This window comes from Rhinoderma darwinii, chromosome 13, assembly GCF_050947455.1.
Source record: "Rhinoderma darwinii isolate aRhiDar2 chromosome 13, aRhiDar2.hap1, whole genome shotgun sequence".
NCBI classification, from domain to species: Eukaryota; Metazoa; Chordata; class Amphibia; order Anura; family Rhinodermatidae; genus Rhinoderma; species Rhinoderma darwinii.
In genome coordinates this window covers 20,353,149-20,368,939 of record NC_134699.1, presented here as the reverse complement: position 1 = coordinate 20,368,939, position 15,791 = coordinate 20,353,149, and the positions used below count along the sequence as shown (strand labels likewise).

Genomic DNA, 15,791 nt, shown 5'->3' with positions numbered 1-15,791 from the left:
TCCAGAAAATAATCCATCACCACCACCACCTGCACCACCACCACCACCACCAGCACCGAAGCTGGCACTGAAGGATGATCCTGAGCCATAGCCTGATCCACCACCAAATCCACCAAATCCAGAGCTGAAGCCACGTGCTGAGCCAGCAGATGCATTGGAAATGGAGATACCGGATCCTCCACCATATCCCCCACCATGGACACTTGCTGCTCTGTAGATCCCATCAGAAAGCCTGGAGGAGACACCACTGTTCATTCTAGAGGAGCTGGCTTGACTGAAACCGTAGCTCATGGTGGCAATGAGTGTTTTTGAGAGATGAGTATGAAGCAGGTTCCTACACAATTGTTACTTGGAGTCAGGAGTGCAAAGAACCTTGGTACATGAACCATATTTATAAGTCAGGAGTGGGGTCGTGTTCTGTAATGGGCTCCACGCCCCTTGGACTGAAGCCACGTCGTAAGTGTATTTCTTATTGGTCAGTAACTGGTTTTAAGGATGATCATTTACATTCCTTCTTTTTTGCCTTAGGATAAACACATTTCAACTTTTCATGTCTGATTCGTTTCAGAAACATTCCCAGAAGGGACAAGCGGAATTCTCCTGAAGTTTTCTATAAAATATACTGTACTATAGGTGTCTTAACATTTTTGTCATTTTTTTCTTACTTTTCATGTTCCAGATTGAAATTTTTGAGGCATCTATTATAGATAGATCAGTGACTATTCAATGATCACTAATTCTAAGTAACTTGAGCTCGTCATGATCTTGACATTCTGGCGTGGAGAGTCTTCTGTATACACAATGGTGGAAATATATCTACAGATGTACGGCAGCTTTCTGGCGTAAAAAAGTTGCAAATTTTGTCGTATGCAAAATTTACAACTTTTTACTTTTCTCGCCAATTTCCAAAAGTGGTGAGAAAAAGGGTGCGAACCTTAGATAAAGGGGACGGGGCCTACTCTGAAACGAAAGATTTATCATGACTTACGCCAGGAGCTGGCGTAAGTTGTGGCGTAACTCTACACCTAGATTTTCATTTCTGTCCCACAACTGGCCAAATATATTAAAGTGTGTGCACCTCTTAATATATTTGGCGCATTTTCCGTTGACGTACATTAGTTTAAGACTGGCGTTTGACGCGTCATTCTTAATATATTTCCCTCAATGTTCTCAGTTTTTCTGAATTCGGGCCATCAGAATTGTCTAACAATCTAATATGTATGAGCACAACTTATTGGGAAATTGACCTATTTTAACATTCCAGATCTGTGTTCCCCCCCGGAAATAAGTTAATGTCTGGCAGCAACTTATTCCAACTTCTTCATTGAAATAAACATGCAAGCTGGACCAAGCATACATCTTTTTTGAGGGGTCGAGAGAGATAGCTGAATGGCTGAACTTCGCTTCAGTTGACCTTCAGAGCAAACCTTCCATCAATACATGAGATCCATTCGGCACCACTGCTAACTGTTGTGTGCTATGCAAGGTACAAAATATTATATGCCAGGAAAGAGTTGGCTGCACATGCTCAGTCACTCTTCTTTATATGCAAGTGATCATGCTCGGCTGTTTCCATATCTCCCATTGAACTTTTTTACTTATTATTCATCTTTTATTGGGGAATATAATATGCAATGGTTTTGCTATCAATTTCTTGCTGTTCAATAGCTGTAGGATTGTAACATCTGGGGATTGAATGCACAAAATAGTAGGGGAAGTAGAATGGCGGAAGAATACCTTTAAGAACTACCATCGCTGTATACTATCTTTGCTACATATAAATAGATGTGTGCTGCGTCTTTAAGAGCTATTTTCTTACCGTTAGTTCTTGGTCCGGTTGTACTCTCATTTCCTCCACTACAGGTGGACCTTGTACATTGGTGAAACCCGCCATTGTCTGACAAGATGGAAGAAGGGCAATGAAGACGTCGTGAGCAAGTGGCATCGATTGTGTTTCACATTTGTTTTGAACTGGTAAGACAGGTGCTTGGCTTGTTTTAGGCATCGGGACTATGGCCCGGAGGCCATGTAATGGCTGCATTTACTGCTCTGTATTAAGGTGGAGGCAGATGCATTAGCACATGGGGTGGCACTTAGAATATAAAACAGCGGCAATCCTGCCATTTGGGGCTCAGTTTTGGGAGGAAGCTGAATGTGACCATTGCGGAGAGGTGGTGTTGCGAGAGGGGAAGGAGATAAAAGCTGCTGTGGAGGTGAAAGGAGGAATTGGACTACCGGATGTTGTAGAGATGGAACTGGCTTATAAGGCCGGAATTACAAAGAAGCCAGCAACCACCTTCACAAGGGGACTGCAGGCCCAAAACAAGGAGGCAGTAGGCCCAAGACCCGCAGTACCAGCCACCATCTTGAGGCCTACCAGTCCTAAGGCAGTATAGCCGTTGTATAAAGAAGGGTTGCACTCGGCCCAACATCTGCCGGTCACATCAGAAGGAGCCAACCATCTTGCCTGCCTGAATCATAACTAAGATTGTGACCCTCAGTAGGGGAACATTTAACGTCATTTTCATAACCAATTTTTGTGATTCCCAGAGAAGAAAGAAATGTACATAATTTTCGTGGCTGCATGCACCATCAGCTCCGGCAAATTAAAAGTTGGCACTCTAATTACCTGCTTCGTTTCATTTCTTTTCCGCAACATCCCTGTGGGGGCTTCACCATCGCACCCCACTATTACAGGATAAAACCCTAAGAATCATTTCCTTAGACTGGACTCTCTGCTCTCAAGACCCACAGGATTTAACCCATCAGACACTCCTTGATTGCCATGGGTGCCCTGTAATGAATGGATCATCTTTCTTGACGAAGAAAGTAAGAATTCACATTGCAGTTCTCCTGGAGATAACAAGTGTCCAGGGGGTTCCAGCAGCAGGATCTCCTCAGTCAGCTTTAGAGAGGGGCTACACCTCTATATATTATAAAGGTTGAGGCCTGTAGGGCATGTGGTAATAATAGACTATGTGATATGTTCAGCAGCTGGAACTTATTTCAAGAGGATTCTGTCAATTTGATTATTTTAGGACCAGGGCAGCCCTTAAATAGTTAAACTTTTCAGTGTGGCCTTGCACAGTAAAGAATTTAGGTTCATACCCTGCAGTTATTAAATATCTTATTTCAGATTTACTACAAGTTCTCTCATTCCTGGGTCTATCTTTCTAGTTTCACCTGCCAATATACTATACGTAGCCTAGGGACAGCAGTCCGGAACTAACACCTTGTGCTGCACGCTACAGTATGCCAAAGGGCCTTAGGGAAGATTGAGGGTTGCTACCCCAATTATATGGAACGTGAACTGACAGAAATATGTCTGTTATTATTGCTTGGAGTGGTTTTTAATAACTTACCTGTATATTCATGTACATGAACAATATGACTTAGTTTGAAATGTATACTGAGTCTATGAAGCTTTTTATAGGTTGATACTGTATACAATAATGTAAAAGGACATGTGAGCTTCTAACACTTTACATGGAGCTCCAGTCATAAAACGATGGAGACTTTGCTACGACAAAAAAGTTTTGACAATGCAAGAAATATAAAAAACCACGGCTATGTGATAAGCCAACGGTAAGAATAATTTCTCCTCGAGCATCTCTAAAAATAGGGCCTATATCTTCATGAAGCTCTTGTGCCATGGAAGAGTTGGCTCAGTCCACCCATATTTTGCCACGTTAAGAGGTGATCTTGTCGCTCGGGGCATAGTTAGAGGTAGATCTGTGTAAACTGTTATGTTGTACCTTCTGACTGAAGCTACTCAGGCCCACCAGAGGATATTATTCTGTGTGTACTCCTTCCACCTATAGAGAACATGTGGACTGTCCACTTCATGTAGGACCATATCATCCATAAGGTCTAAGGTTAATTGTAAATCGACTCATAAGATAAAGACTTTAGCGGCAAATGGAGTTGTCTTCTGATGGACTTTAGCAGCCCAATTGTATTAAGTGCCCATTATTGTGTCAAAGCCTGGGACACTAAAGGATATTCTGGAACTCTGGTGGGCCAATCCAACCCTGTCGAAGGGTCTTTCAATTATTGAAGGTGAGGACAATTGTTATAGGGTTTGACTGGGTGAAACATAAAAAGTGGACCTCGTGTACCAAAAACTAAAAAGTTTCAGGTTGAACTTCTCTCATTATGGACAACTAGGATCCTTGTTCTTGGGCACAGTTCTGATGCAAGAGGCCCATATAGTTTCAGATAAGGCTCTGTATGCAGCTCTCCTGCCACTCCCTGTCTCAGGGGGGAGTCTGGACTTCCTAGAATAGCGGCTGCCGCAACGGTGAGCCGATCATGGGGTGTCATCTGCTGCTGTGGATAACTATGTTAACTAGTTGCTTTCAGGGCTATTATAACACATTAGTGGGCCCATTTCATTAATTGGCCCACAGCAAAATGTAAAGAAACCCATCGTGTGGTGCAAGCGGCGACACCTAAGATGGTATGTTCTGCGGTGAGCGCAGCTCAATTAACACATTTTTCTTTTTGCCTTGTTTTTTAGCCCCAATGTATTTGCCAGGATTGAATGCCCCCTTACTGTGATGCAGCCTCAGATGCCCATTCAGAGTACCAGACAGAAATATCCCCACACCAGCGTACATGCCTCTAATATCTCCAAAGGGCCGGCAACAGAGTGAGGAGGCTGGAAGGATGACCCGGAAAAGAAATACGTACGGTGCAGCTTTGGTGTTTTCCCTATGAATAAAATGGCCCTGGTTGCTTTGGTTTTGTGGACTATATCCCCGTAGATATAAGACCAATAGAAAAGCATCTGTGACTATGTAGTTTTATTATTGCAAATGTTCTTTGATAACATTTATGGCTCATTTATTCATTTGCATCATTGGAGACAAATAATGTCGTCTTGTAGATCACTTCTTCTCAGATGAAGAGGTTCCTTCTTTCACAACAGTGTGGACCTTAGTGGTGGTTGTGGTTGTAGTGGACCCTGAGGGTGTCAAGAATGGAAAATCATTATCCCAGGTATCCAACTATTTACAGGATCTTATTCATTTACGCATTTACGCATTTGACTCTAGACATCCACCATATAGTACAAAAAAAAGGTCGTCTTTTTCCAGATACAGCGCCCATCTGGCATATGGGCTGGGTCCGGTATTGTAGCTCAGCCCCATTTAAGAGAATTGGCTGAGCTGCAATACCAGACGCAGCCAATGTGCAAGAGGGGCACTGTTTTGGGAGAAAAAAAACAGACTCTACTTTTCTAATCCTATACAACCCCTTTAAGGATTAAGATTTACACGAAGCTCTCCTCACCATAACCTGTAAAGGAGCGCTGAGCTGGAGACTTCAACACTGAGCCCCCCGTACTTATAATAGTTTCCATTCTTGTGTTCTCAATGTGTGGAAAAGGTAGAAGTGATCTGTATTGTGTTCTAAATGTCTTATCAAGTCTCTCATGGCCACAGTTGCCAGGGAGGTTTGTTTACAAACAGATGCAGCAGAGCTAAACCTGTTATTGGACTGCTTCTACTGTGTACTTATATTATAAAGTCCCAGGTAAAGCCGCAGATAACACAACATGATGTTAGTTCACTGAATAATGATGATCTTCACTGAATAAGCGCCAATAGGGATATATTAGTTACAATGAGTTGGTGTGCCACCAGTTCCGTTGTATTGAACAACTCGGCTCTGCTACATGTGTACACTGATTTATGTATAAATACACAACCATCCCCCACCGCACACTTTCCCAGCTAGTGTACCTCAGTGTATAAGGTGTTTACCTGCACTTTCCTTGTGAGATTCCGCAGTGCTGTAAAAATAAAGAAGGTGAATCAAGTTCTGCAAGTCTTAATTATAATGCAAGAAAATATATAAAGAGATACAGCAAGAAATTCAGGGTAAGTTAAAGAGTATTTCCGTCCATATGCAAACAACACCTATATATGGTTTGTGGCATTATGAGATTAAAATTTTATTGACAGATATTTCTGTATGCCTTCCAACCGTCCCGGATCCAGCAGGACAGTCCTGATTCCAAGCAATGTCTCACTGTCCCGGGAGGCCGACGGCATGTCCTGTTTCCTAAAGACGTAGATTCCGTTAAATACAATAGTGGAGCAGGGAGTCGTCGGCTCCCTGCACCACCATTCACTATGTGGTGACTGCCATGACCGGCTGGCCGCAGGCAGGGGCAATGCAGTGATGTTAACGCGCCTGCCTGCACCTAACCACACACAGCACAGACCGGAGGAGATGTCCAGAGCGATCTCCTCCACTCATGGGTATGATTTAGGTAAGGATTTATTGAATTATTTTTAGAAGGCACTATGGGGGCATTATACTGGGTGGAGGGAGGCATTATGGAGGCATCATATAGCGAGGTCCTATAGGGGCATTTGTGGAGGCATTGTATTGTTTGGGGAGGCACTATGGGGCATTATAATGTGTCGGGGCACTCTGGGGTGATGATACTATGTGGGGGCACAAGGAGAACTGGGTGTGTATGGACAGGGTTTGGGCAATGTAAGAGGCGTGACTTAATGTTAAAAAAAATTGTGCTGCATAAGTTGTTGCTCTTTCCGATCATTGAAAGCTGGGAGGCATGACCTGGTATATTCACAAGATAGGGAGTCCTAACCTTTTACCATGAGGAAGCCTCTGGGAAAAGTTTTCCCATCGTAAGGAAACCCAAGTATCATGGATTAGTCAACAATTATACAGGAAACAGGAACACAGAACCCCATTGCTCAGACAGCACCCCCACTTTGCATAGATAGAACATAACATTGGACCAAATATATCAGTGTGTATTCTCTTACCTCAGCATGATGAGAGATAGTCAATGTGCGGTCAGAAAGAGCATTGGTTCCGACTTTTTGAATGTCTTGTCCCCCTTTGTAGTTAAAGTGAAACTTTCTGCTATGGATCCTTGGTTGTGAAACACTGCCTAAGGAACCGCCATAGTTTTATGCTAGGTGAGGGTTCTTCCTTTAGTTTTCCAACCTTACAGGAGAATGTCCCTTGACCCCCATTGTGTAGTAGAAGCTGAGCTGCAGTGGCCATAAATGGAAGGAGAAGCAAGGTAGAGCCAGCCGCACAGGCAAGAACGTTTTAATAAGTCAAGTAAACTATAAGGGAGAAAACCACACACAGGAATGACTGGATCTTCCCGTTTCTCCTCCCTTTTGCAGCCATCTATCATCTGCTGTACAATGGGGTCTAAGGACCATCACTTAGAAGACACGGGACCCCAACAGATAGTATCTGACATGTCTGTCGTCGGGACACCCAATTATGGGGCACAACTGGTCAAGTTGGCCGAACAGTGTTTAATTCATAGGGCAGCATCAACTAGAAAGCCCTGCTATCTGGCTGACATCAAAGTTAATCCTTTTCTTGGTTCCATGAGCTGAATCTCAATATTTTACCCAAGGAAAATTTGAAAAATAAAAGGCCAGAGTATTTAATGCTAAAATGTCCAAAAATATTTTCTAGTATTGTATCTAAACAGGAGTACGAAAAGAAAATTGGTTGTGACAATCACCTTTGGTCATGCTCTTCCAATAATTTACGGTATGTAGAAATCTCGGCCTCCAGGTGAGCCTTGATATCTAAGAGGTTCTTGTACTCCATATTCTGCCGTTCCAAGTCAGACCGAAGATCTCCAAGTTGAGACTCCATGGTACCAATGACATTTTGGCTATGATGAAGTTGGTTAGCATAGCGAGCCTCGGTCTCTGCTATGGACGCCTCCATTCCAGCTTTCTGTTATGAGATAAGAAAACAAATGTGAGCTGCTGATAGAAGTATAATTTATTGCACTAGAATTTCTTGATCAATCGTCCTGTTGATGTGTAGGAGAGACCTAATATAAGGTTGTAAGTCACGGTGCTGCCAAGTGTTTCACAGCAGATAGAACTTCACTTGACCACATGTAGGGTAGAGGTGGTCATACGAGAGGAGTTCAGTGGGTTGCTAGGCAACCTTCATTTACATCATACACAGCGAATTTTAAGACATCACTGTACCATGTATGGCTTTCAAAAGTGTGATTGTAAGTTGGCCGTAGATTCCTGCTGGTTCCTAGTCTTTGTCTGGGAATTAGAGGAAAGAGGTCTGACGAGCCACTGGCAGATGCCGAGGCGCCATTTTGAGCAATAGGAAGCTACTGGTGGGACAGTGAGGAGGGTCATAATTCAGCAAATATTCTGTAATCTCCATCTTCCTTTTTTGAAGCCCTGAGTCCCCCCTTTTTACTGGTCCATCAACCTGCTATAAATACATTAAAAAAGAGGGCTGACTTGTCGCCACCACCGCCCTGTTACAAACACACACCTGAAGTATCTCCAACAGTCTACAATAGTCTACAATATTAGTGGAGGGACATTGTCAATCTTCTGTAAAAACATATCTTCTGAGCATCTTCAGGTAGCCATACACATTTAATGAAGGTCGGCCAAACATGCCGATTTCGGCATCATCAAACAACCATCTAATGTGAATGGGGGCCTCCTGACTCAACATGCCCGATTCTCTTATTATCATGGGATTTAATCTGAGACCAGTGGTATCTTGCAGCCGTTTTAACTCCCCTCTGCCATTTCAAAATGCATGCACGATTGGCCGAGACGATCGTGCATGTGTATGGGGGGGGGATCGGGAGGAACAGTTGTCGCAGAACTAGCGTTCAGCCGACAACTTTCAAGTGTGTATCAGGATCTCTGATCCGTTGACTGTAGACTTACCATGCTGTGTTGCGACTGCAGCTCAATCTCTAACCCCTGAAAAGTGCGTCTCAGCTCAGTGATTTCCGTTTTGCTGGACTGGACTTGTTCTGTGTGAGTAACCACTTCCTTCTGGAGGGATTCACTCTGAAAATTGAAATAGTAAATCAAATAATAACATAGACTAAAATAGAGATAGATAGATAGATAGATTAGATAGATAGATAGATAGATAGATAGATAGATAGATAGATAGATAGATAGATAGATAGATAGATAGATAGATAGATAGATAGATAGATAGATAGATAGATAGATAGATAGATAGATATGAGTTAGATAAATAGATATGAGTTAGATAGATAGATAGATAGATAGATAGATAGATAGATAGATAGATAGATAGATAGATAGATAGATAGATAGATAGATAGATAGATGATAGATAGATAGATAGATAGATAGATAGATAGATAGATAGATAGATAGATAGATAGATAGATAGATAGATAGATAGATAGATAGATAGATAGATGATAGATAGATAGATAGATAGATAGATAGATAGATAGATAGATAGATAGATAGATAGATAGATATGAGATAGATAGATAGATAGATAGATAGATAGATAGATAGATAGATAGATAGATAGATAGATAGATAGATAGATAGATAGATAGATATGAATTGTTACCTGAGACAAGTACCAGGCCTCAGCATCTCTCCGGCTCTTCTCGGCAATATATTCATATTGTTCTCTCATTTCAGCCAATATTTTGGTCAGATCGGTCCCCGGAGCTGCATCCATCTCTACATTTACTGTGCCGCTCATCTGTTGGCCCTTGTCACTCATCTCCTGAAGGTACAAATACATGAAAAACACTATCAAGCCCCTGAAAGTCTGCAGAGAGTTAGATTGTATATTAGATTGTATGGATGTCTCCCACATTCTTCTATCCATTTTCCATGTTCTGTTTTCACTAGTAACATTATCAGATTGTTCGTGATCTCACCTCCTCATGGTTCTTCTTCAGGTAGGCCAACTCTTCCTTAAGGTTTTCAATCTGCAGCTCTAAATCAGATCTGGTGAGGGTTAATTCATCCAACACTTTACGCAAACCATGGATATCGGCTTCCACATTCATTCGCAGGGACTGCTCATTCTCATGCCTGAAAAATACAAAGAATTTGAAAGTTTGGAAGAGAATAACAATTGAAAACTCTTGTCCATGGCCTGTATTTAGTATTACAGCTCAGCCTCATTTACTTGAGCTGCAATACCAACATAGTCCATTGACAAGAGTGGCGCTGTTTCTTAAACTAAAATATCTCATAGAACCTTTTTAAAAATGGTTTCTACTGCTGAATTCTCATTGAAATGTGTATTGGTCAGAAAAGTAAAATATGTTGTATCATCTTGATGGATTGGTGATCCCTTTTTAAAGCTCAGGAAGGATCATAAAACATAGAAACTTACTTGAGTTTAAAATCATCAGCGGCGAGACGTGCGTTGTCAATGGCCAATAAAACATGATTGCTGTCAATGGTTGCATTGAGGATCTGTAAAGATTGAAGGTACATTCCTGGTCATTTCTAGGAAGACCTCCCCCCACCCTGAATTTGAAGACTCAAGTTTAAGTCAATCATATAACAACTCTATACAATATGTTTAAACTGGACATATACAGAGGGACATATTCCCATGTCCGAGTAGACTGCTCAATATAATAGATATTATAATCCAATTTGGATCAAAGATTTGGAAATCCGCATAAGCATCTGTATATATACTACACCTCCTGTCATCCAGTAGTCCAGTTCAAATACCAAAAAGAATACTTCACCCCTGTCATCTATGTACTAACCAAAAGGAATACAGATCTCTCTTTATTTTCAGTTTCTCAAAACCTAGAAGAATCACATTCTCCAGATCTTCAATTCCTTTATATTCTACAGTATGTTTTGAGAGGACCATCCTTCTAGAAAGGAATTTTCACTGCCATTTTGGATGGTCCTCTTAAAGAAGACTTGTCACCTCTCTGGAGTATATTTTCTTAGAACTCTATGTTGTGTCGGTCCTCTGTAATTCTTCCTAGAAATATATGAATCAATTAACAACTGGATGGTACCAGATGGGGGGGGGGGTGTCCCTACACAGACTGACCCTGTCCAATCAGTGCTGAGAGAGGGAGACTGTGGAGGGACACGCCCCTTTGACAAGTGGAATGGTAACACCCAGTTAATAATTTATTCATACAATTCTAGGCGGAATAACAGAGGAAGGGCACAATGCCCAAGGTCTAAGAAAATATGTTCCAGAATTGTTAGTTCATGGGGAATACAAGTATTTACTAAAATAAAAACGTCAGGAGAGTTGACAAGTCCTCTTTGAAGAGGTTTCACTGTACACAACTTGCTTAAAGGGATTGCCTCATCTTGACAAGCTATTCCATATGCGTAATTAGGGTATATAGATGTCATAGAGAGGGGTCCCCTGCCCAAAACCCACTCTGTGAGACAGAGCAGAGACTGGAAAGTGGCAACTTGTCCCTGAAAAAGGCAGGTGATCCCGGGCGTTACTGGAGCCAAACTTGTAATGATCGGCTGATCGCCAGGCCATCTATAATTAAAAAATAAGCTGTCGAGATGAGACAATCCCTTTAAATAAATGTATTCTACCATCAACTACATCAATTAAATGATGACAGTAAGCAAAGTTGTGACTGTGGACACCTTGCTAATAATTTTAGTAGGACCTAATTGGGTTGTAGTACTTTGTGCCATATTTACAAAAATTGGGGACGGAACGCAAATTATTTCAGCTATATCCCCTTACTGCAGTTACTTTTATCCTCTAAATATTTCTTTCAATCCATTCTCTTTCCTTTTACTTTTTTTTAGGATTATAGGTACTTAATGGTTCAACTGTGTAAGTAATACCATCTAGGTTCCTAATTTGAACAATTTGACAAGCCTAAAAAATTGGGTCCAAATTGCAAGGGGCATTTATTGACTATTGTTATTTTGTTTATTGTCCCTCTACGGTTGTGCCCTATTACACATCTTGTATACTTGAACTCTCTTTACTTGGCCTTACTTGTACTTTAGGAATTAATATGAAAACCTTAGCAAAGACCTTTATTTCATTATCTTATCCTATGGTAGACTTTCAACTCAAAGGAAGCTGCCTCTACTGCCTATCCATTGTCCACAGGGTATGCACTTCAAGGCTCTGAGTCAAAAGTCTGGAACAAGATGACTATTTTGGTTGACTTAGACTGTCCATGTCCATGATACATTTATTTTACTTTTAAGTTAGCTTCAAAGAATGAATTGCAATATATTACACTCATTCTATAATAACAACTACAATATACTAACATGAATTCTTATAGTTCCCCACATAGGCAAATCAGCTGGAGTAATATTGAAGACACTATGTTAGTTACCTTCTCCCGCAGCTCCTCAATTGTAGCGTAGTAGGGGGAATAGTTTTGTTCCCGCACAGTGACCGACCCTTGCTTCTCGTACCATTCATGGATCTTACTCTCAAGGTCAGTATTGGCTTCTTCCAATGAGCGCACTTTGTCCAAGTAATTCGACAGACGATCATTCAGGTTTTGCATGGTGTACTTTTCATTCCCAGATAGCAATCCATCTCCACTGTGGGAATTAAAGCCTCCACTAATACTGCAACCACCTGCACCACCGAGAGATGCTCCACCACCAAATCCAGAAGACGAGTTGTTTCCCATACCAGAAGATACCAACCTAGAAATGGATTGGGAGATCCCTGAGCCACCATACCCGCCATGAACACTTGACCCTCCATAAACTCCAGAAATCCGAGAGGACATACCGCTGCCTCCCCTGCTAGTGCTGCTATGAGCGTAGCTATAACTCATGGTGGGAATAAGGGATGGAGCACTGTGCGAGCTATGAAGACACCTGTTGGAATAGGTTCTAAGAGTTCATCCGGGCACTCTTTATGCTGCCCTCATCTGTCGTTGCCATGGTGAATTTGTGTATATGCTTAATGTAGACTCCTACTTGGACCCATGCCATCCTGATACCTTTCCAAACTTTACTTATCGTAGATTCCACTCTTGCAGATGCGTATCAGAGTTTCATTCTCTTGTTTTCTCTGAGAACAAAGACAGTACTCAGTTCTTTGCTTTAGGCTATGAGCTCAAAATCAGGTTACCTTTCGCTATTTGTCGAAAAGCAAATACAGGTTCCCACTGCCTTGTGTAAATAAACTTGCACTTTTCAAACAAAGAAAAGCAAAAAAGGAAAATTTTAAGATTAACTGAAGTTTTTTCTTGTCATCAGGTTCAATGTCAACTTGTCAGTTAGGTTTGAAATATAAATCCAAGTGTCTTCACGAAACCGTCCATTTTTAGGTACAGATACAAGGCTATACTTCAAGGTAGATCAACGTGTCAATATTTTGTAGTGTTTGCCTTAAAACAATAGGTATATAAAAAGTAGTTCTGAAAATCAGGTTGCCTAAAAAAAAAACAGAATTTAAAGGGGTTGTCCAGTCCCAAAAAATTGATGGCCTATCGTCATGAAAGGCCATCAATTTTATTTGACTGGACAAACCATTTAATACTTGTATTTACTCGCACTCTGAATTCAAGCCAATTCATGTTGAAGGGATTGGATGAGACAATTTTTTATTTTTTTATTTATTTTTTTAAAACGCAAATTTTGTCCATGGGTTCACAGTACATTGGCAAGAGTGGTGCTGTTTTTGGGGGTCAAAAATATGCCAAATGCTTTATGTTTTACAACCTTGAAGAAAAAGTAATTTTAATGATCTTTATACCATAACAATAGTGTGAAAGTGATAGGCCACCATTGTGTTCATTCTGTATTAGTGGGAACAAATTGTGCACCAAATGGACCCCATTTAGCATGATATATTTGATAACAGAATTAATCGGAAGATGTCATTGATTGGGTCGGTGGGCTGGGCCCAACCACTCGCTAAACTGAAGGGGTCTGCTGTACTTTTTGGACCTCCAATATAAAAGTCAAAAAGTCTTCCTACCTATGATCTGTGATAATCCAGGCTCTATAAGATGTTTGACTAATGCCAATGGATCCTAGTCGTATATACATGTTCTTAAGGTGGTTTTATACTGGGCAATTATCGGGCAGACAAGCGTTCACAGAATGCTCGTTGCTCGATCATCTGCTGGTCGTATCATTTTAAAGAAGTAAAATATTATCGTTGTAGTCATCACATCTCCAGTGTAAACAGGGAGACGCGCTGCAGACATGATAATAATGTATGGGGACAAGCGATCGGAGTAACGACTGCTCGTCCCCATCCATATCTCCATGTGACAGGAGCAAACGAGAGCCGATCAACGATGTCGTCTCGTTTATCGGCGCTCGCTGCATCGGCCATTTATCGGCCAGTGTAAAAGGCCCTTTAGGCTACTTCTATGTCATGAAGGATCCTAATGTTTGATCCCTTCCTTTTTGGCGAGAAAAGGAAAGTCTCTCTAAACTTCATGGAGATTTTTTAACTGGTAGCACACCTTGGATCACCATATATTGTCCATTCATGGTCATATGTTGTGTTTACATGGATATTATGTTTCCTATTATATTGTGAATATTAGGTTTAACACTACGATCAGGCAAGCAAAAATAATTGGCTTCTACAAAACTTTAGGACAACGCATAGTCAGCTGAGTATGAAGTATCAACATGAGACAAAGTCATCTCAGCTCCTCACCTTGTTGATACAACAAATGTTTGTTCTTGAAAGATTTGTCTTCTCTAAGGTCTACAAACACTAGTACTGTGATGTGGAAAGGGGGCTATTTTCTGATTCTTAGAGTGGGACAGCGCCAGCTCTTCCTGCTCTCTGTCCACGAACAGGGATTTGGTGCCCCTCATACTCGGCCAAGGTGGGGATCACAGGGGTTGAACCCCCACCTAATTAACTTTCATTATTTTTATTCAAAAAGTAGAAAAGACGCTGTTGTGGGACAACTTTTTTAACCTTGGCCCATCAAAATTTTTCAGACAATGCAAAAATAACCATTCTACTTTTGTAGAGGGGTTTGTCAGGGTCATTTGTGGTCAGTGCCAAGTTACTGTCCTGTGCTGGGGTTTATATCAATGGGTGAGGTTTTTTTGAACGGTATTTACAACTTTTAGTCGCTACTGTATATGTTTTGGCCCCTTCTGAGCATACTGAGCTTTCAGCAGGTCCAACACGGGTTACAGAAAAGAGAGTTTCTTTCTTCACAGCTTAGCGGTTTGGCAGCGTATCTTATCATGCTTGATGAGTAAGCATTCTATAGAATAGTATTTCAGGAGTAGAATAAGAAGCAAAGCCAGCACCAAACACAAGAGATACTGTACAGTCAGTGATTGATGGCTGCTTATTCAATACCTTGTTCTAGATGAATACTCACAAAGCAGAAGAACAGGTCCTAACAGCTCTGCACAGAGGAGAAAGTTCAACCGTGCTTGGACGGCTAAACTCTAGTATCCAGTTTCTACCCAGAGGGCTTACTATTCACTTCTGTGTAAAGAATTGACTCTTTTATACGGTTATTTTTTATAATATATACAATGGATTCACTGCACTGCACCAACATATACAGGAGAATGCCTTAAAGGGGTTGTCCAGTTTAGAAAACCCATTTTCATACACCCTATTAGGGACTTCTGTGTTAATAGAGGGGGGTCCCCTGTTCAGGATCCTCCTCTCTTGGCCAGAGTAGAGAGCGGTTACAAAGAGCGTCTTTTGTTCTGGAGGACCTGTCCTGTCCCATATTACATACACTATCCATTGATATGAATGGGCACTGTGTAATGCTTAAATTCCCCTGTGGTGGCGCTGCAGGGAAATTAAGCTCTTGATGCCAGGTTTCCCCACAGATTACATCTGATCACTGGGGTTCCAGCAGGAGGACACTTTGTGATCAGCTGTCAACTGATGCTTTTTTGGATGACAGCTATCTCTCCCAACTCCCTCATAAGCATGCGCACTTGGTTTGGCTGAGCATACATGTTTACTTCAATGGGGAGAGGGGAATGAGCCACTGT

At 41.4% G+C, this 15,791-nt stretch overlaps 1 protein-coding gene across 1 annotated transcript; it reads right to left on the bottom strand.

Moving 5' to 3' along the window:
• Positions 1–4,843: 4,843 nt before the first annotated feature.
• Positions 4,844–12,715, bottom strand: LOC142665965 (keratin, type I cytoskeletal 19-like). The gene is made up of 8 exons (XM_075845805.1): positions 12,164–12,715; positions 10,192–10,274; positions 9,728–9,884; positions 9,409–9,570; positions 8,733–8,858; positions 7,532–7,752; positions 5,769–5,797; positions 4,844–4,966 (listed from the first exon to the last, which is right to left on the bottom strand). Exons 1-8 carry the CDS (start codon positions 12,617–12,619, stop codon positions 4,890–4,892), a joined length of 1,311 nt encoding a protein of 436 aa, XP_075701920.1. The 5' UTR covers positions 12,620–12,715; the 3' UTR covers positions 4,844–4,889.
• Positions 12,716–15,791: the final 3,076 nt, after the last annotated feature.

What these genes read in the sequence shown, in the direction of transcription:
- LOC142665965 (XM_075845805.1), bottom strand. Translation starts at nt 12,619, where the DNA reads ATGAGTTATAGCTACGCTCATAGCAGCACTAGCAGGGGAGGCAGCGGT. An exon ending in TTGAGGAGCTGCGGGAGAAG is followed by an intron (nt 10,275 to 12,163) that starts GTAACTAACATA and finishes CAATCTTTACAG; the next exon opens with ATCCTCAATGCAACCATTGA. An exon ending in ATCTCACAAGGAAAGTGCAG is followed by an intron (nt 4,967 to 5,768) that starts GTAAACACCTTA and finishes TGACACCCTCAG; the next exon opens with GGTCCACTACAACCACAACC.